The sequence below is a fragment of the Periplaneta americana genome, chromosome 15 (assembly GCF_040183065.1).
Source record: "Periplaneta americana isolate PAMFEO1 chromosome 15, P.americana_PAMFEO1_priV1, whole genome shotgun sequence".
NCBI lineage: Eukaryota > Metazoa > Arthropoda > Insecta > Blattodea > Blattidae > Periplaneta > Periplaneta americana.
The window spans coordinates 103,472,733-103,495,796 of record NC_091131.1 but is presented as its reverse complement, the minus strand read 5'-3'; the positions used below and the strand labels follow the sequence as shown (position 1 = coordinate 103,495,796).

At 36.6% G+C, this 23,064-nt stretch overlaps 1 protein-coding gene across 1 annotated transcript in view; it reads right to left on the bottom strand.

Annotated features, from left to right (window-relative positions):
* LOC138715235 (facilitated trehalose transporter Tret1-like) overlaps positions 1–22,052 on the bottom strand; it is a 38,766-nt gene extending 16,714 nt beyond the window's left edge. The window contains exons 1-5 of the mRNA XM_069847938.1: positions 21,894–22,052; positions 17,688–17,814; positions 11,028–11,163; positions 5,243–5,451; positions 1,807–2,079 (exon numbers count right to left, since the gene is read on the bottom strand). Coding sequence (XP_069704039.1) covers positions 1,807–2,079; positions 5,243–5,451; positions 11,028–11,163; positions 17,688–17,814; positions 21,894–21,901 — 753 coding nt within the window. The 5' untranslated portion in view covers positions 21,902–22,052. The remainder of the gene's footprint in view (positions 1–1,806; positions 2,080–5,242; positions 5,452–11,027; positions 11,164–17,687; positions 17,815–21,893) is intronic.
* Positions 22,053–23,064: the final 1,012 nt, after the last annotated feature.

Sequence of the window (23,064 nt, the reverse complement as noted above, 5' to 3'; positions counted from 1 at the left end):
CTATTTATGAACTGGGGACTCCTGTATGATGGAATTTTCTAGTTCAGAATGATGAAATGATAAGTGAAGAGTTGAATTTTAGCATGGGGGACAAATGGCCAATAAATTTTGCCTGAGTCTTCTTATTTATGGGATAAATTCTTACTTGCTGTGAAAGTACAATATGTTTCCTCCGGCTTTACTTTTCTTTTAAAAGATGTCGCATGCTGAAGATTTTTATCGTCCTCAGCCAAATTTAAACTTGTGAGCCTTAGATCTAACCAGTTGGTTACGCAGGACTAAATATGGAAGTACTATTCCAAGAAATTGTATTCAGAACACGTTTTTGTTGTATATTTGCTAAAATAAGAACTACAGCTTTTTAATTGGCAATTTATGCAGAAAATGTTTCTGAATAATTTTTAAATTATGTAACATTTAACTGCACTTTTGTTTATACGTTTACTTCATCTATTTCGATAAAAATAATTTTGGAGTATGTGTGGGATTGATAAGCCTTTGCTTAAGATTTTCTGCCAGGTTTCTATAAATTTGATCAGAGTTTATTTCAACCGTCTTTGTCTGCTGTGTAGCTCAATATATTTTATGCCAGATATCAAAACCAAAATTGATGTTTTTCTAACATCTAACATCCTCCATTTCAGAGTCTATTAAAGACTAGTTAAACATAATTGGTACCGGTACCGTCATTTCCCATAACTATGGTCCTGGAACATAACTATAATCCATGACACAACCATTCAAAGAACATTGTAAAAGTAACATATACCATTCATAGATAGCTGCAGTGACTTGACTTCAAACTACAGTATAGCAAAAATATAGATAAACGAGGTACTACGTTATGGAGTACAAAATTTGAATGGTTCTATCGTGGACCATAGTTGTGCTCCAGAACCATAGTTATGGGAAATGACGGTATGTTTTCAAGTCTATATTTTTTGCTGATATGGTAACAATGTGTTCTTATTTTAAACGGTACAGCATACCAGCCCAACTACAGCATTGGGACTCTCCAAAAATTCATGTTTTCTGCACAGTTTCTGCATGACAAGTTTATGTGTCTTTCTTTTTTGCGGAAAAACTGTTACAAGAATTGCATATCTTGGTATGGTCCAGAATTAACTCTTCCCCCAGCTGCAGTATGGACTACAGAACATTTGATAGCAAAATGGTGTACTCCCTCATTTTCATAACAAAGTACGAGAATGGCTGAATGAAGTTGTTCCCTATCGATGAATTGGTCGTCACGGTCAGAACAGCATGGCTTTTCTCCTGTGGCCTCCAAGGTCCCCTGAACTCACCCCATGTAACTTCTTTCACTGTCAAAGATCAGGGATACATGCCATCACTATCTGCCACCCTACTTACTTGGGATGCAGGATTGTTGCGGCTGTTGCGTCTGTTAGAATACACCAAACATGCTGACCAGAGTATGGAAAGAACTCGACTACTAGTTTGGTATGTGCCATGTAACAAGGATGAGTGCTTACAGTGGATGTTCTAAAAACTCGAAGACTTATTCTTTCATCTCATATATGACTTATTATTTTATACCGCAAGTGAAAAATTATGTACAACCTTAAAACTCTGATATTCATTTATGTAGGACATGCGATATATTTTAAATACTTTTGAAGTTTCATATGAAATATTCTTAGAATATGTGTATTTGTAACACTGAACACTCCTACAAAATCTAAGAAGATATCTAATTATGGGCATTTTTGTTTAAAAAAAAGTAGAGTCTTTTTTACTTTTTAATAATGTGATAAAAGAATAAGTAACTTCTTGTATTTATTATACCTGCTTGTGGTGTGCATTTCCCCACAACCAATTGTAGACTTCTTGAGCCTGATTTACACGACTGTTTCTGGCAAGCCACACTGGACTTTCAGGCAGAAAGCTATATCCAATCAAGTCCAACAGAGAAATGACGACTCCCAGTCCTGCAACAATTCGCCAGTCCAGTGCAGTGCCAAGCATGGATACAGCCATAATGCCTATAGAGTATGCCAGCAGGATACATGCAGATAGTGTGCCTCTCAATCTGGGATCTGATGTCTCTTCCAGATGGAACTGTAAATAAGAAAAATGATTTTTATTTTGATTTACTAATATATTATTGTCATACTAACTAGAACGTTGATTTTTCATGCCAGAGGTCAACATTGAAACCCCAGAAAGTTCAAGTGAAATTTGTGTTTAACAAAAGCGGTTTTGTAGAGGTTTTCTTAAAGTACTTCATTTCCCTTACCGTACTTTAATTCCATTCTTATCGCTATAACATTGAACTTCTGGTTGCTTTGAAAGTGAAGGAGAATGTAACAGGATATCAGGGATACCATACTTTAAAGAATAATGAGAATCACATATCTATCACATTATAATAGGCAATACTGAATGCTCGTTATATACAAACTGTACATATTTGTGTGTGAGTGAGGTAATCCAATGACGTACCCTCAGCCTCATCTCGCCAAATACTATCTCACTATCATTGATTTCATCAAACCTAAATAATACAGTAGTTGACATAGCGTCACTAAATAACCAACTAAAAATGATTGAGTAACTTCAATATTACCACATTGCGAATGACATCACATGGTATGCACCATGAGCCAAACATCTAGTGTGGTCTTTCCAAAGTGGAGACCCAAGTACAAAATAATACTGATGAGTTAAAGTGAAATTTGTGGGAGACAACAATGATGTTTGAGTAGGTTCTCTTGAACTGCTTTCATTTCCTCTGCCATAATTATGTAATAGTTTTGGTTATCACAGTGCATTCAATTTAAAACTGGCCCTGATACAGAACATGAGAACGTCTGTCATCTGTGCTACAGCAAATGCTGGAAATGATGTCCTTCTCAGATGCACATGTCCAGACGGTTTGTCATGTTCCTAGTCACCTTATGGAGCACTTCTGTTGTTACATTCTGAATGGCAACAGTGATGTGATGCTTCAGCTCTTCTATGGTATGTGGATTCTGTTTGTAAACGGTTTGCTTCAAATAACCCCAGAAGAAGTAGCCAGGACTGGTGAGATCCGGGGACCTAGCAGGCCATAGTCTTCTAGAAATAACTCTATTGCCAAAGAAATTCCTCAACATTTCTGTGGTTGCATTTGACGTGTGACAAGTTGCACCGTCTTGTTGTAACTAGCAGTCACGTTCATCAGGTTCCAACATTGCAACAAACTACATGATAATATTTTGACAACCCTCACTGCCCAGAGTTGTTTCAAAGAAGATGACATAAATAAAAACAAGAAACCTTTGCAACGCGTAAACCAAGAGAAGCAAAAACCTCTAGGATCTGCCCACAAAGCTGTGAGAAAAATGTTAAAATTCTATCCATATCACCTTCAATCTACAATTATTTCACGAATTGAAAGACATAGACTATGGCTGCAGACCTTGATCGGTAATGACATCACTCATTAAATTCATTCATTCATTCATTCATTCATTCATTCATTTATTATCTTCCATAGATCTTACATGAGCAATGAAGCTTTAAGATGTGGAACAAGTCAAAATTTTACAATATTACAATTACAATTTTTACACATTTTTACAATATTTTACAATTTTTACAGTTTTACAATGTAGTAATTTTCTACAATGATGAGGTGAAGTCCGAGGATTCGCCAAAAGATTACCCGGCATTTGCCTTTTGGTTGGGGAAAACTTCGGAAAAACCCAACGAGGTAATCAAATCAAAGGGGGAAATGAAGTGATGCCGAGGACTCGCCATAGACAATCCAGCTTCAGTCCCAAGGCTGGGGAAAACCTCTATTAGACTATGTGTTTTTCTATGTGGTTTCATCTCAACGACTATGTCTCTTCACAGAATTACCGAACATAGAGTGTGATAAGTACAATTCAGGAAATGGTGAAGAAGTCCTGATTTTCTTCCCAAATGTTTCTGTGAAGTTAGCACGCCTGTCTATGTGTGAATTTGTTCTGAATTAATGTTTCACAATGAAAGCACGTTCTTTGACACTGAACTGCATGGTGAAGGTCAATGGCAACAACACTCAACACACAACACAGCAGATTAACACTCGGAACGCAAAAAAGTTCCGTGAAACAGCATCTGTGGTAAATGTGAAACAATCGTAGAAGTCTGTATTAACAGAGGAAGTAGTGAAGGAAATTCAAGACACCGTAATAAGATCAGATTCCTCCAGATTTTCATACAATGTTTTTGCAATGAATTCCTTAATAACAAAATACAAACCTTTATACATTATTGCTAATAAACATGTCTGTGACGAATGTTTTTGTTTTGTTTCAAAATCTAACATTTTGGTGTTATAAGGTTTCAGAATAAGAGCGACCATAATCTTTTGTTGGTGATAGTCCTCATCCAAATGTTCGATCTGTTGTATCTTTTACATTTAATGGAAGTTATAAAATTCATATGTTAATAAATTTTATAAAATTAATTATGACACCCTGCTGTAATTAAGTTTTCGTTCATAAATGTTTCTAAAAATATTTCTGTCAAATGTACCTTACTATTTCCTTCCATCCTAGTAGACATTGCCCATATTTTTCAGCCATAATGTACAATATTGGCTGAACTATACCAAGCATTCTTATTTTATTATTTTGGTGTGTATTCCTGGTTTGGACATGTGTATCATTAAAAGATGTGCCTTATTACCCCTAAACAGGGTGCGAATTAATGGGGGGGGATAGGGTGATTTCCCCTGTGTTGGAAAGTTATGCCCGTCTCATAAATTCATATTAACATCCCTGCCGAGGATAACTTCTATCCCCCCTTACAAAATATAATTGTTTTAATACAAGTGTACACTTTATAAAGTACGGTATAAAGTAAGCAAAGAAAATAATATTGATGTATTATCATCACTAATAAGCTGACAACAATCAATAACTTAGGAATTACACATCTTATCTTAAGGCTGCTCATGGATAGAATTATTATTATTATAATCAAGATGCAATACAAGCAATTCAGTGTGACCAAGCGTTGAGCTCTATCGAATGAAAATATAATAATTTTATGTATGGTATTCTCTATATAGGATTCTATTCCTCCCCTTATCAGAAATCTAAATTCGCACCCTGCCCATAAATATACACTAGAATCGCTCTTTAAGGCAATTGTAAACTCATATAATTTTTCCTCACATTACGTCGTGGTTGAGAGATGAAATCAGAAGTAATGGAGAAAAAAGTGTGTTCCATGAAAATGTATCACTTACTGTGAATGCTGGAACACTTAGTCCACGTCCAAACCCATCCAAGGCTCTTCCAATCAGCATCAATGTGTGCGAATGAGCAAGGGAGATTAACACCCAACCCACACTCATGCAGATCACTGCAATCTGGACTGTGAGGCGCCTGCCTGCCACATTCATGATGACGCCACTTATCAGACATCCCACTGACGTGGCACCAGTGTACACACTCACTGTAACAATATCATGTACTTCAGTGGCGAAGCTAAGGTGTAAATACTGGATAGGTTGAAAAGACCTGCTTACCTTGTGTCTTTTTATAGAGCAGATGTTTATCGGCTTTTCTATCAAATTTTACCATATACATTGATGTACACGTCATTAAAAACATTCGTAAAACACATTATAGATTAAAACACTATTAGATTAAAATAGAGTGCTTTTCTTTCATATTGTGGCCAGCACATGACGACTCACACGCCGGCTGCAGCAACTTGGAATTCTCTGTTCCATGCGTATATGAAGTCATTGTCTAGTTTGTTTCGTTCTGTTTCGTTCCTGTTCCATGCGTATATGAAGTCATTGTCTAATTTGTTTTGTTACCGCTCCATGCATATAAAGTAAGAGCTTTAAGTGCTAATTAAGTTACGAGTGTTATCAGTTTGTTTCGTTCCTGTTCCATGCGTATATGAAGTCACTGTCTAGCTTGTTTCGTTCCTGTTCCATGCGTATAAATGTACGAGTTTTAAGTGCTAATTAAGTTACGAGTGTTATCAGTTTGTTTCTTTCCTGTTATATGCGTATATGAAGTCATTGTCTAGTTTGTTTCTTTCCTGTTCCATGCGTTTAAATGTACGAGTTTTAAGTGCTAATTAAGTTACGAGTGTTATCAGTTTGTTTCTTTCCTGTTATATGCGTATATGAAGTCATTGTCTAGTTTGTTTCGTTCCTGTTCCATGTGTATAAATGTAAGAGTTTTAAGTTTTAATTTCCTGAGAAGATGCTAGAAATGTGTGGATAGAGAAGGACAACATTTCCAACATCTCTTATGGTAAGGTACAGGGGCGGACGCAGGATTTTTTTTTTCGGGGAGGGATTTGAGGAGATAGTAAAAACGGAGTAATGAGAAATAAGTTTATATACTTACAATTTGTTTCCGAGTCACAAACATTTACAAGTTGGCCTGAGTAGCGTAGTCGGTATAGTCTTCTGTGCTTGAAGTTGCGGGTTCTACCCCAACCCACCTCGATGGCATTTAAGTGTGTTTAAATGCGACAGGCCTCATATCAGTCGATTTACTGGCATGTAAAAGAAGTCCTGAGGGAAAAAAATTCCGGCACACCGGCGACACTGATGTAACCTCGGCAATTGCGAGCGTTGTTGAATAAACTATATATTTTTTTTTAATTTTAACATTTACAATGACTGCAATACAAAAACAATGGCAGAATGACATTTACAGAAGAAGGCGACGAGGCTTCTTAGACATTTCATCCAGTACTTCATGAGCTTTAGTTCTACATTTTTAAGTATATACATCAAGGCCAGTCCATTTTATCTGTCTGCTCCCATCGTGCTCCTCAAGTAAGTCTTCAAATACCGCAAAGTTTGGAACGACCGTTCTGGTGTTGCTGTAGTTACAGGCAACGTGCAGAAAAGTTTCAGCGCCTTGCGAGTGCAGGGAAAAATAATTTCATTGCACCTGTTCAAAGATGATATAAAATCAGTAGGTATTAGGTGAAGATTTTTCTGATCAAGGAAATTTCTTCTCCACATCTTCAATTCATTGAAGAAAGACTCTGGTGATGCATCAACATCATTGGGCCACTGATTTACTATAGCCTGAACAGCAGTTTCTAAATCTTCATCTGATGCTCGCACTATGTTTTTAGGCAGCAAAGTTTGTATGGACTTTAGGACTCCCTTATGATTTAAAAACCTGTCCTTGAGCTGACTAATGAAATAGTCTAAGAAGAGAAGGAAAATTAAAAGCCTAAAATACTCTTCATGACTCTCTGTCTTGAAGTAAGAACTCTGTGTTCGTCTTCCTGCAGTTCTTGGAATTTAACATTTTAGCAAAGAGAATTTACGTGGAAAACTCTCTAATTCCTATGTACAGTTTCCCTAGAAAAGGATGAGACGATTGAATATTCCTAAGTCTCAGATGTAAGACACTGCGCATGATCGGAGACCAGAGCACTGATACACAAGATAACGAATATTGAGTTACTTAAATTCAGGCTATTTGGTTTGTTATGAGCATCGTTCCGAAATTCACTTCAAAAACTGCAAAAAATATGATAATATTACGTAAATAAAAGATAAATATATACATAAATCGTGTAGTTAAATCGACAATGGACCTTCATGACTAGATCGACACTCCACACAGAAAGGAAAGCTTTCGTGTCGTTTCAATAGCTCAGACTCTAAGACTTCTGCGTCTCGTGTAGAAGAGTGCGAGTTCGATTCCTAGTCTATACAACGATTTTTTTTGTCTAAATAACTTTGAAATAGCTAAATAACGTTGAAATAGAGTTTTACAAATTCCTCAGATTGTGTTAATGATCACAGACAGTACAAAATTATAAGTTATAATATTGTAAACGTTAATATAATGAATGCATTTATACATACACACATACAATGTAAATGCATATATATTAAAAACTAACAATTAAAATGAATTATGTTAATAACCTAGAATTTAACTGTAGCAATGAGGTGTCATAACTTGGGATTTGTTTACTTAACGTAATTAGATTTAATTTGATTAGTTTCGCAACAATAATTGGACTTCCTGTTATATCCTGTTATTTAAATATTTAATTTAGGGTTGACTTATTAACTCTTACTGTGCAAGATGCCCATTATTTCAATAATTATATATCACGCTAAATAGTCATTGTCTACACTAAAGTATTATCGTCATCCCTCATTTCTCATCGTAATGGCGAACCGACATGGCATGAGACAGCGAGTTATAGCTCTAGTTGAGGCTGGATATGGGGCTAGATCTGCTGGCCGTTTGGTCGGTGTTCCTGGAAGTACAGCAGCGAGGGGGTTCATCGTTACAAAATTCAGGGGAGGTCGAAAATCGCCCTATTCCATGGGCGTCTGCGGATTTCTTCATTGGAAGAGGATGCTCTTTTATTCGAGACAGTTCGACTGGACCCTTTCGGACTGCTAACGAAATAAGAGCAGCATCTAACTTTCCCGGTTCTTCACAGACTGTGATCAGCAGGTTGAGGAACCGCGGTATTAGGAGCCGGAGGGCTGCGCAAATGGAAATATTGGGGGAAGCACAAGCTGTCAACCATCTTGCCTTCGCTACCAATCGAGTGGATTTCGATTGGAGAAATGTATGATGGTATGCGGACAAGATTTTAAGTTAACGGGTCTCTTTTTGTTTTTTATGATTTTTGTTTCAGGAAGAATACTTTTAACTTCCAAGTAAGATTTATTTATTTTTCGACGAGGTTCAGCCCACTTGTAGACCAAAAAATTGGGCATAAATTATTCCATATTTTTCGACAAATTATACAGTCGAGGAACTCTGAACAAATTAATTACACCTCAATAAAAAAAAAAGAGTTTTACCTGGGATCGAACACGAAACGTTTATACTGTAGAACCGACACGCTACTATATGAGCTACCGAGACAAGACAGTGACAGCAGCAGTCCAGAATGTAGATCCGATAGCAGGCATTTGCCATTCGGTACAGAGAAGCAATGATATTTTGTTACCCGAGCTATGTTGTGAAATCGTGGCTTTAAATGGCTGTCTTCTTCGTGATCCTTATTCTGATCCCTGTCCTTGTTGTGGTCCTTGTAACAATTCTTGTCCTATTTGTCATGTTACTTATCGTTATACGTCGATATCGAGTGAACCGCGCTGTAGAACTTTAACTTCCGACAACCAAGAATCGTCTCATTCTTTTTAAGGGTAACTGTACATTGACGAATTAAAATTAATATAATTTTTGTTTCTTGTTTCGTATTTTTCTCAAAATTTCGGGAGGGGATATATCCCCTTAATCCCCCCTCTTGTATCCGCCCCTGGTAAGGTATATACTTATTATCATTGCAATAATAAAATTGTAACTGTAACGATGAGAACGTGAAGCAGTTGCGAGGATATTGTAACTGTTTCGGCAGGAGTCCGAGTTACTGCGGCTCCGGCATGCGAGCCGCCGTGCGCTGGCCGCAGTGTGAAAGAAAACCACTGTACATTATAGAATGCAAATACACTATAGATTAAAAATACATTTTAAATAGTTGACATATTAAGTAGTACTAGATATATTGTAATTTAAGAATTCTTTTCTTTTCTTTGATGTAGGTATTTACTTTCATTTGCGGTTCCTTCCATTTAAATGGTTGTTTGTGAAAGTAACCGTGAATATGTTCGGAGAAAATCCACAAACGATTAGGGAAAACACGGGAATTTTACTTGAAGCAAGTAAAGAGATAGGTTTGGAAGTAAATCCCGAAAAGACAAAGTATATGATTATGTCTCGTGACCAGAATATTCTACGAAATGGTAATATAAAAATTGGAGATTTATCTTCCGAAGAGGTGAAAAAATTCAAATATCTTGGAGCAACAGTAACAAATAGAAATGACACTCGAGAGGAAATTAAACTCAGAATAAATATGGGAAGTGCGTGTTATTATTCGGTTGATAAGCTTTTGTCATCTAGTCTGCTGTCAAAAAATCTGAAAGTTACAATTTATAAAACAGTTATATTACCGGTTGTTCTTTATGGTTGTGAAACTCCGATTTTCACTTTGAGAGAGGAACAGAGATTAAGGGTGTTTGAGAATAAGGTTCTTAGGAAAATATTTGGGCTAAAAGGGATGAAGTTACAGGAGAATGGAGAAAGTTACACAACGCAGAACTGGATCCATTGTATTTTTCACCTTACGTAATTATTAACATTAAATCCAGACGTTTGAGATGGGCAGGGCGTGGGCCGGAGGAAAAAAGACCTTTGTGGAGGCCGAGACGTAGATGGGAGGCCGAGACGTAGATGGGAGGATAATATTAAAATGGATTTGAGGGAAGTGGGATATGATGATAGAGACTGGATTAATCTTGCACAGGATAGGAACCTATGGCGAGCTTATGTGAGGGCGGCAATGAACCTGTGGGTTCCTTAAAAGCCATTTGTAAGTAAGTAAGTTTGCGAAAGTAACAAGTATGAAGCACTATGTAGTGAGCAACAATTGAATAGATTTCCGCACTTTGTGTATAAATAAGTTCTGGACTGGAAGCACTACGTCCTTATATCGTATTATGATGACGTCGAACACCAAGTTCACTTGCTTTTTACTTAAACTTGACTTGGTGAAGGGAAAGGGAAAAGTATTGTCTCAGAATACGGATCCGGCACTTTACTTTATATGGTCTAACTTCTGACTTGAGGAAGTCAAGGCGAAGTGAAGTTTAAGTAACGTTCTTGAATACGGTCCTAAGTCAAGGAAGATTTTCTCGAATTGCAGTACTCGAATTTCTTAATTATTTCACCACTTTTATTTCACTATCACATGTGCAGAAAGCAATGGCTAGCTAATAACATTATGCCATATTTTCCGGACTCCACACTAAGAAATTTCTTTGCGAATGTCTGTAGGAATCCTTACAATTGACACCATGACAGCGACATTTAAGTAATCAAGATGACAAAACGCTGGTGCAATAGCATCAATTTACGAACACTACATGACCAAAAAAACTGAGAGATCCACATTAGAAAAACCAAGGAATAAAGGCATGTAATTATTTCTAACAACTACAGACTTACCGATCCAGGATCCCATCTCGTCATCCGTACTTAAATCGCTGGAATTGGCTTGGAGTTGTGGTAGGAGGACGCCGGAAAAACCTCCTGTGAGACCACAGCAGAACGCCGCCAAGTACACCAGCGAAGCAATGACCAACTGGACATAGAATTGATTGTTTTACGTTTCTTTTAATTCACTGTTTTCCGGGCATTTTTTTTTTTTTTGGCAGATATATTTACCTTTTCTATTCATGATTTTTAAACGCTAAATATCAACGCGAAAAATCATACTTTAAATAGAACTTGTGAGCTGACATCCATTTTTGAAATTAATAAGGGGTAAAAATCAAAGTTTAGGATCAGTTTTATGTTTTAGCAGGCAAAAACAAAACTGTCGTCCCTATTCGAAGTTTAATGTACGCACGTTCAAAATTCAACATGCTTGGTTTGGCAACGCTGTACAGTCTACTCTACTGTAGCCTATCTCGTAGGCAAAGAGTGTCTTAATGTTAGTGTAGGCCAGCGTTTCTCAAACTTTTTTTGAAGTGGAGACCACTTTTTTAAGTCAGAACAGTTCCGCGGACCACCTCACTAATTCAATTAATTTTATATTAGTATTAACTAATTAAGTTAATATTAGTAGAAGAAAATTAATTTTGGTTTTTTTAATACTTCAAGGCTATTAGTGTTTGGATAATCTTTAACTTATTAACTAAACAAAATAATAAATGTCGGTATTCACATTAATGAGATGGATAAGCCTGCCGATTCTTGCACGGTTGTTCTGTATTTGGATGTATGCTGGTAAGCTTAAGTCGGAGATCGTCACATACATCGAGTCGATCTCGGTACTTTGTTTTTATTAGAGTTAGTGATGAAAACCCTTTCCTCACTCAGATACGTAGAAGCAAACTGTATTATAATCTGTAGAGTACCAATGTACAGTTCACTATATTCTCTTTTCACTTGTGATGAGGTCCAGAAATTAACCATACCTTCCGTTTGGAATTTCGTTTTAAGTCCGGTGTCATTCGAGAGTTCAATTAACTGTTCTCTTCCACTCAATGAAAGTTTGTTATTTTCAATATCGCAGTGAAAGCGCTCATATTTACTTGGAAAATAAGTATCAAATTGTGATCTTAGAGTTTCAAAATGCGAACATAAGAGTAGTATGTCACTGCATAATTATTTTTCAATAACGAAATAATTTTCAACCAAAAAAGACTCGGGTTGGAAATGATGGAAAAATCCTCTGTTTTACGCAACTGGCCAACAAACCAAGTTTCCTCTCGAACCCCTCTATTTTCTCATGCGCATTGAGAACAATCAAAGAATTACCTTGTAGAGAGAGATTTAGTTCGTTTAGTTTTGAGAATACATCTGTAAGATATGCCAATGTACTCAGCCACATGTCATCAACTGATGTGCAAGGAAAAGATGGCGAGAAACACCACATTCATAGTGCTTTAAATCCCTCTTTTGTTGCTGAGAGTAGAGTGCAGCGGCGGATTTTCAGGGGAGGCAAGAGAGGCCGTGCCTCCCCTAATATTTTACCAGAACACAATATGGCAGTAATAATTCCAGCTGAATTAAGATCACAGACAAGTTGCAGCAAATGACGAACATTTTTCCTTTTATATTAATATTACTGTTCACAACGACTAAGATGTAAGTTACGTAAAGTCGACCACATTCAGTTGGTGATGCCCGCTCGCTATACTGTAGATAGTACAAATAATTCGCAATGAAAAATAACAGATAGCGCTGTAATCTGTATAGTCGACATCTAGCAGCCTGCAGTGTCTATGCGAGAGCGGGTGAGAGGAGTCGGCTACATGACGCTACTCCCCGGTAACCATGACAACAGCAGTTCAACCAATAAGGTAGCTGGTTAGAGGAGTGTTTAAACTTGACTAGAACGCGCAGAGGGGAACCGATTTGGAGACGGTCCTACCTACCGCTGACAACTGTACTGCTTATAGTCACAGCTGGTTTCGGCTGTATTGGGAAGCTCTCTCTCTTTCTCTCTTCTTAGTTTTAGAAAAGTGAGTCACGTGTTGTTAGTTTTCTCTCCCTGCGTAAAAGTTTTCATTTATGTTGTTAGATTTTCTCTTGTTTGTGGGTGTTCCTGTTATTTTAGTCTTTTGTGTTACGAGATGTATTTACTTATACAGTATTTTAAATATATCGAGAGTTTAGAAACAAATGCAGATTTATCTCTAGTTTCTTCTAGTAGCAGTTGTTCAGTATGTTGTGACCTATTTGATCGGTTTGCGAAGAAAGAGGATCGTCGAGTTAATTTGCTGTAAAATTAGACTATGTAATGGTAATGAGCAAGCCTCAGATTCTTAGGTTCGAATCAATTTTGTTGCTATCTCGTTACTCTCGAAATATTGCTTTTCTTGTTCGTTTTATGTAGCAAAGAGTAACATTCTTAAATTCAATATGACCTAAAAAGACCTAATTCGTAGGCTAGGACTTAAAGTGTCCTGAAGAGAGCCAATCTTTACCAAGCCGTTGTAATATATTGTTTATTTTTATTTTTTCCGTAAAATCATATAAATTCCTAAACATAAGATTTAAAATCCTAATACATAAATTGGAAAACCTAATTTTAATTTCTTAAAATCTATAAATTCTGCGATTGGTAATAAGGTACGTCACAGTCCTTATATTTTTATATTCTCATAATTCACGTCTTGGCCTCCTCAACTTTCAAACCCACCGTCCGCTATTGGTAGAATGGGAAGTCGGTAGACGTGCAGAGTAATAAATTTAATAAAATGTCAGTACTGGAAAAAAAAAGTGAAAGGCAATTGACATGTGTCATTTCCAAACTCTGAGATTTTCAGGTATACTGTGGTACGCAATTGTATTTTTTCTTGTGTCCTTTTTGAAGGACCACATGGGGAGACCTCGAGGACCACAGGTGGTCCGCGGACCATAGTTTGAGAAACGCTGGTATAAGTCTATAGTAGCGCATTTGCCTATAGTGGTTAGACAACTAGCTTGATTCCAATATAGGTCCAAAGCATTTTAGCGAACTTATTTTAAACAAATGCTCCTTTAGAGATCTAATTAAGTGTATATTTTATTTTATTTTTTTTTCATTTCATGTATTACATTCATACATCTTACATTAGCAATGAAGCTTTAAGATGTGGAACAAGTCAAAATTTTACAAGATTGCAATTACAATTACAATTTTTACAATGTTATACGATTTTTACAATTTTACAATTTTGAAATTTTCTACAATTTTTTACAATAGTTTGGCGAGATGCAGTGAGATGAGATGAGGCCCGAGGATTCTCCAAAAGATTATCTGGCATTTGCCTTCTGGTTGGGGAAAACCTCGGAAAAAACCCAACTAGGTAATCAGACGAAAGGGGGTGAAATGAAGTGAGGCCGAGAACTCGCCATAGACCATACGGCATCAGTCCCACGGCTGGGAAAACCTCATGTTAACATGTTAAGATTTTATGAACATGGACTTTGAAATAGTCAAATTAACAGAGGACATAACATGGAAGTTTACCCCAAATCCCACCCCTCGCTGCGCCAGCGGGTACCGTGTGTAGTTTTTTTTTTTTTTTTTTAACTAACTGTTATATACTAATGTGAAAAATTATTGTTAGGGGAGACCCGGGCAAAGAGAATAATGCACATTTCTTAGAAACGCCAACAGATAGCGCTTTCTGCTATGTTGGGGAAGAATCCCAACCAGATTTTGCTGCTGGAACTGACTTATCGTCATTCTAGCTAGTGAGAGAAGAAGTCAGCGTGTGTTTGAAGAAAATTGACTGTTTTCTTAAAATATTTCAAGGTAAGAGAAACAAATGTACAACACACAATACTGCAGAAACTTTTTGTTATGTGATAGTAATATATAGGCGATAGAATTAGTTCTAAAATGCCGTACTTACGAAGAAGATTATTGACGTTTATGTTTGTATAACCTTAAATGAAAAGCGAAGTGGCGTTTGCGGGCAAAGTGAATAGGGCAAAGTGGATAACTTATTCGCTTTGCCCTGTCACCTTTATTTGACTATATAAGTGTTAGCTGTATTTTTGTATGTATTTGTCTATTGTAATAAAGCGTGTTAGATCATTTTACATAGTTAAGGCATTAAGTCACACTAATTAAATTATAAATCAGTAACACTGATCTTAATTTTTACTTAAAAAGGTCGTAATGTGTTTTCAGATGGTTTAATTTTTCAAGAGGAAGACGGAACAAGCCAAATGGTCTGAAGAATCCATGAAGAAAGTAATTGAAGAAATAAAATCTTCCAATCATTGGTTCTGCTATCTGGCCATACAACAATAACGTGTTTATGTATCGAATATGAATGAGGTCTCGCCCACCTCTTTGCATATTACATGACTAGTGTGAACTAGTCAGTTTGTTTTATTACCATTAAGTACGAGAAAAATTCGTACCGGCACCGGGAATCGAACCCAGGACCTCTCAGCTGTGCGCGCTGAGTGCTCGTAACGAACTGAGCTCCTGTATAGGCTATATATGACGTGTATCGTCTTAAATCCAGGTAGTAAGGCCGTAACATAATACTACGAGAGGAGTTCGGCCGGCGTCGTGGATCGTATCCCGGCATGGCTCTGTTGGTTAAGAGCACTCAGCGCGCACAGCTGAGAGGTCCTGGGTTCGATTCCCGGTGCCGGTACGAATTTTTCTCGTACTTAATGGTAACATAACGTGTTTGTTGGTGAAGATTTTGCTCCAGATCAACATACAAATCGCCCACTTGAGATAGAAATCAGCGAAACGACAGCTGGCTCAGATTTGACAAATTCTGCGGTGCCAGCTTCTTCAGCGGCTGAAGAAACAGTTAATGCTCACTCAGAATCAACCACCTCTGTGATGTCGTTATCTTCAGAGATTGAAGGAATATTCAATACATCAATTACACTCAGATTTTCAGTTCTGGTTACACCAAAACCCTCAACATTGTCAGCAAGAGAATCCAAGTCAGTTCTTTTGATTTAGACCAGTATCAGAAGTGGATGCTCGAAAGATACGAGTTCAACGAAGAAAATGTCAGCGCTCTGAAGCTCTTACATCTATACCGATTAAAAACATTGAAAGAGAAGTAACTTATGGGCAGGAGCAAAAGCAGAAGAAATCCAAGTCTTCAGCGTTAGTGAAATGTCGCCTTGTTCAAATTTGTATTTTGTACTAATCTAATGTGCTGCAATGGGCTGTAAATAATATATCCTATTGTATAATGTAACTCATTAACATCGTGTTTATGTGTTGATTTAATTTTATTATCAGTGAATAAAAATTAAATAGAAATGTGAAAATGTTATAGGTATATTCACTTTGCCCGGGTTAATTATTCGCTTTGCCCGTGTATCCGGGCAAAGCGAATAATTAACTATATTTTCTTGCTCAAATCATATCACTGTCCGTAGGTACGAGAAACGAATTGCTGTTTTTTATATATGTGGACAACATGTGTCACAACCAATGTCATGAAGATTTTATTTCGGGAGCACCAAAATATAGCCTGTGGCATTGTTTGTTCTTAGCTTTTCCGCTTTGCCCGGGTTTCCCCTAAGTTTGTAATTTCTTAAAATCAAATTATGTTCGTAAGCTGAAATTTTGTGTAGACTTTCAGAAGTAGTCACCGGCGTGACTCAGTCGGTTAAGGTGCTTGCCTGCCGGTGTGAAGTTGCGCTCGGCCGCGGGTTCGATCCCCGCTTGAGCTGATTATCTGGTTGGGCTTTTTTCGAGGTTTTCCCCAACCGTAGAGTGAATGCCACGTAATCTGTGGCGAATCCTCGTCTTCATCTCGCCAAATATCATCTCGCTATCACCAATCCCATCACGCTAAATAACCTAGTAGTTGGTACAGCGTCATTAAATAACCAACTTAAAAAATTTCAGAAATACGTTAAAAGTGGATTGTTTATAATTATATTCATGTATGAATTTCAATACTTTTACAGATAGTATGAACTTTAATTAGAGTGATTTTTGATAACAAAATGAATTCTTTTTGTAATATAACTAATCGCAGAAACATTATGATAATAACCTAATTATCTTATTAACAACTACCTGTACCAGTAAAAAGATAAATCTTCTTACATAAAATGTTTCTGAGAAGCGTGCACTCACACTCATATAAGTAAATTTAAAAATATTATTGATGTAGACCTAGTATGCAATAGTGAGTTAAGAAAAAATTATTTCCCTAGAAGTTGTGTCTCAACCCGTAAAATATTCCTGAGCAAACAATTATAACGCTGTAAAATTTACATTAAGTTATGACTGTTACTTTCTGAGCACTTGAAGATCAAATATTATCAGATTTTTTATTATTTTTCTATGTTTTCACATACAACTTTGTACATGACATATCTGATAAGTTTTACCAACATCGAAACCTGAGAACTTTCCTGAAGAGTCACTTGCCATTTAAGTTCGTTTTTCTCGCAATATAAAAGGAAAGAAATTTCCGAAATTAAATGTTTAAAGAGATCGATTGGGCCCACGGACTGTTAGAGAACTTGCAGAGTAGAATTAAATGTCTTTCCCATTTTTTAGGGTTAAAACTCGCTATTTTATAGCGGCTGTACCAATTGGACCACCTCGGAACCGAAGTATGCGATTATAGTAATGGTTGCTGTTTTTATGATCTCATTTTGCCTTACCTGGCCAAACAGAGGACGTTGTCTAACGAGCAGCTTCGAATTGCACATAAGTGGAACTGAGTTTTCTGTTGCTCTGCCATTCCTAACTCCGATGTCTCCCTCATATTCAGCCAATTCTTCTCCCAGTCTGAATAAACAGAGAGAAATTTGTTGATTTAATAACGTTTTCTCAAAAGATACCTAAATATAAAGGCACGGTAAATATGAGTTACAAGATACAATATTAATATTGTATTCAGGAGAAGTGAAACTATTTTAGGAATTCAAGTCTGCTTGTGATTGCATCTTACCATAGTAAATTGTTTTAATTTGTAATAGGCTTGCTTCACTTTAATTTACAAATGTGAAAACTATTGTCACGAAGATGACACATGCTTTCTCATACTTTTGTACATCTTTTCAACAATTCAATTCCTTTATCATGTTACGAATTATAATACCCATTATAGTTTTTTTCTTCTTGAACTATTATGCAAAAGTCATACCAAATTAAATCGTTTATCATGCCCTCATATAAGAACTTAAACTTTTGTTTTACAGATCATTATTCCTTACGTATATACAATGCATACCGCATATTTTATCTTTCCACGCTCGCATTGCCATTGCCATTTCCACACTACATCCACGAGCGTTGAAAGATAAAATGTATGTACTATATGTTTAAGCTGTACAGTGTATGAGAGAAACTGAATATGCTGGGTTTGGAATAATAAAGGATCCCTTTTACGTGTAATTCAGAAAGTAAGAGTTACTTTTCTTAGTTAGGTGCATATTAACCCTTTCTGACCTGAATTTGTTTTTGTGGAGAAATCATGGAGAAACAAAAAACAAAGCGATCCTCTTCCTAATAACAGCTGGCCAAGGAACTAGCGAGTGCTCCACTCTATCGGTAAAGAACGAAACTACTTCTGAGGATACCAAATGGAATCATCAAGAAAATCATATGAATCAGAGATTACAGAAAAGTTAGTGATTCCAAATGGACTCATTAGAGCGCAAAGGGTTCAGTGAATAATAATTCAAGGAAGTAAACTATAAGAACATTCATATTCTTCTCGCAATCAGGAGTATGAGCAAATATTTCACATTCATAGACTTTGAAACTCAGCATGGTGCAAGATTGTCATTTGTGACAACATATGGCAAAAAAGACAAGAGATTACACTTAATTACAAAATAAGAGAATAATAATTTCTGCTTCTATGTCGGAAATTGACCTACAGCCTGAATTCATAGCTAGAAACGGTACTGCTTGAATCACAATGGAAGACTTCACTGGAATAAATTTAATATAAAGAAAGGAAGTTTCACGGTTTCTAGCTTCCTATAATGCAGCGAAACTTGTGTATTTAAACCTAGGCCTTTAAAAAAACCTGTGAAATGGATTATTTTTACTTACTCGATATATTAATCGTCGTATCACCTACTGCCAGGCAAGCAGGAGCCTGTAGGGAAGAGCTTCGGTGTCTTATACAAATCTGTATTTCGTTTTTTTTTTACTTGGTTATTTAATGACGCTGTATCAACTACGAGGTTATTTGGCGTCGATGGAATTGGTGATAGCGAGATGATATTTGGTGAGATGAGGCCGAGGATTCGCCATAGATTACCTGACATTTGCCTTATGGTTGGGGAATATCTCGGAAAAAACCCAATCAGGTAATCAGTCCAAGCGGGAATCGAACCCGCGCCCGAACGCAACTTCGGATCGGCAGGCAAGCACCTTAACCGACCGAGCTACGCCGGTGGCTCTGTATTTCGTCTAGAATCTAACATCAACCAATCTTTGGATAAGCCGAGAGGAACATGTATTGTAAGGAAGGCCGATTCGGCGTTATTGAAATACTGGAGGTGTTATATTTTCGAGACGGAGATGACAATGGTGGGAACTGTGCACTGTGTTGGTGCAATGACGAGGTAGAAACTGGAAAACTCCGAGAAAACCTCATAACTTTGACTTTGTTCATCACAAATAGGCCTACAACTCATTCTCGTCGAGATTTGAACTGAGTCCACAGCAGGACCGTAACCAAGAGAGTTTCAGGAATTTATGAGTAACCCCTAGCTGTGCTACGAACAACCCCTAAAATTGAGCCTAACCTCATACCGGTAAATGTGTAACTTAACGCCAAACCGCATCGTACTGGATAATCGTTGATTGCAGTAACTAAAAATCGTACAGTGAGACAGAAAAAATAGTACAGCTGTTTTAGATTCATAAAGTTTCACTTCAGTCCTTTCAAGTGACCTTTAAAATATTTAGTGTTTCATGTTTCATTATTGTTGTACTAATGATGATTGGTAGATAAAATTAATATTAAATCAATAATTAATTTTATACCTGGTGTTTATCGAATTGTGTCCAGTGTCAAAGAAAGAAAATTCAGCTCACGACCTAGCTCAATTGCAACCCCTAGGGGGATCAGAGCAACCTCTAGAGTTGTTTGCTGGTTACGGCCTGGTCCACAGTCGTCATATGCCAGGCATGTGTGCTACCCTAGATCATATATAATTACCCAGATAACTCGGTCTTATAAGTTTTGACGGTAACAACTTTTATCAAGTTTACAATGGTGCCATCTAGTTCTTACATGAGGAGTCACGTCATAATTTCCATTTGAATTGCATTAGCGACTGTACTGCCATCTCGTGTTCGTTTACGGTGGACGGGTGGCGATCCTGGCGGTTGTTCTCTTGAAAGTGCTGCTGATTTTAACAGAGGATGAGCTATCTGTTACATATATGATCTAGGGTGCTACTAAGCTACAAGGTGGCTCAGGAGGAATAGGTCTATGCTCCCCGAAGCTCAAAATTATTACCTCTTACCTTAAGGGGTTAGGTACAGCTTACAGCAGTAACATATTGGAAATAATCAACATTTTTTTCCCTCTATTACTGTATCTTGTACAATACTGAAAATTAGTATGTATAAAACACTGTCCTTCTGCTATATGAAAAAAAAATTACGATTTAGGAAATTTATTTACATTTTTTTTTTCAAAATGAAGTTCACTATGCAGTGATGATGCAATTCCCACATAACTAAAAAAAACTATCCAACATTCTGTGATGAATTTTTTTTGTATGTATTTATGCATATCATATCTACAATATGATACAAGATCACTTCTCTACCTTTGATAAATTGTCTGATAAAAAATGAATTGTATTTTAAAAATGGTCAAATAACAATATTTTCTATTAGACCTATACAAAATAAAAACAAATATATTATTTATTAAGGAATGTAGTTTGAAGAGCATGATATTGTAAACATGAGTTTCAGCAATAAAATACAAGGGAGAGAACATGAACACGTTAACAAGTTGTTTAGTTATGAGGGAAACGCTTCATCACAGCACAGTGAACTCCCAACATTTTCAATTTTGAATATATATATTTTAAATCGTAAAAATATATTTTTTTTATATAGCAGGACAGTGTTGTACACATACCAATCTTCATTATTGTACAAGATACAGTAATAGAGGGGAAAAAAGATGCATATTTCCAAAACGTTTACTGCTGTAAGCTGTACCTAACCCCTTAATCCAGAGATGTCAAAGCGCCTGTACTACGTGGTCATACTACAAGCAATACAAATCCAACAAGGTTCACTTTTTAGCAAGATAAAGTACAAATAGCGCTCTTAAGAAAATGTTGTGCGGGTTCGTGAGAGCACACAGTGCAGGCGCTTTGACATCCCTGCGGCTTAATCCAAACTATTTTACTGTAAGTTTAAATTAGTACAGTATTTGTTTCTAGTAATATACAGATCAGTGGAAATTATAGTAGCTCCTGTTTACTTTAAAAACCGTGTGTCAGTATTGTTTACATAATATGCTAACTAGTGTTTACTTTTTTGTTTTGCATGTATTACCGTTGCACAGGTAAGTGACTGATCGCCTACATTCGGTATCACCAAGGTTCGTACTTATTAACCTAAAACCATATTTTTATGACATGAAATTATGTGAAATCAAGAGAAAAATATGGTGAAATGGATGTTGTTGGTGGAATTAAATTTGTGCAATGTTGAGGGAAATGAGAGAACCCCGAGAAAAGCTCATCCTCGATCTTGTCAATCACAAGTATCGCTCAAGTCAATATGGGATTCGAACCAGAATTTGTGAAATGATAAGCTCGAGCTCCCTTACCCATGACGCCGTGAATACTGCTCTAAGAAATAAATGCAAAATTTACCTGTCCATTCTTCTGACGGACGTTGTTCGCTTAGTTGTACTGTCACAAAGCAGGATCCCTTAAGTTACTGAAAGAGAACATATCGAAACCGTTCAACATTGAGCAATTAATTATGTTAACACCGTCGTATTAGAGTTAACATCTACAAGCGTTACTGTTGACATTGTCATTATGACGTTAGAACGAGGAAGACAGACATTGTTCTGCCAAACATGCGTGCGTGTCTAATACGTACATATCTAGACCTCTTTTGTATCGCATTACATTTTACTCCATCATTTTATATCGTCACAACAACACATTTCTTTTTGTGTGAGAACCTTGAATGGGATTCTTTGAAATGAGTAATTACGTCTACATCCCATTCACTTAAAAATAAAGTACAGTCTGTGCAAGAAACACGATTGATTTAGAATTACAGTCACGATGGGTTAGACACACTTTACAGTACTGCCTCGTATTTTAAGTTCTGTCGTCATTTAAGATATTAATTTGACATAATTTTAGAACCTGACACAGATATTTATCATTTTCATTGCTAAAAGACAATGCAAATTATTAAAATACTGTATAATTATGATAAAAAGTGTAAATGGAACAAGCCTAGGTAAGTGGTATAATAACAGAGTAAAGTTGCTAAAAACGAGGACTTGAAAGCTCGGTGCGCGCGTATACACTTCACTTTCACAAAGATCGACAGGTGCATAGCCTGACTAAGCTGCATACCTTTATGCACATAGAACCATGTGTTATCGTTTTATTTATCTTGTCCTTATTTTCCCCTTGCCGGCCTTGTCTTCTCCTTGTTCTTCTTATCTTCCCTTATATTACACTTCCTGTCTTTCCCTAATTTTCTTTCTTTCTCTAGTTCTCATTGTCTTCCCCTTCTTTGTATTTCCTATGTTTTCATTGTATTCCCCTTGCTCTCTTTCTATTTCCCTTTTTCACCGTATCTGTTCCTAGTTTTCCTTATTATTCCCTTCGTCTCTTTGTATTTCCTATTTTTTTATTTTCTTCCTCTTGCTTTCTTTGTATTTCCCCTTTTCACTGTGTCTGTTCTTAGTTTTTCTTATTATTCCCTTGATCTCTTTGTATTTCCCTTGTTTTCATTGTCTTCCCTTTATTCATCTCCTCTCGTATTCTCATTATTTTTCTTATCTTCCGACTTCTC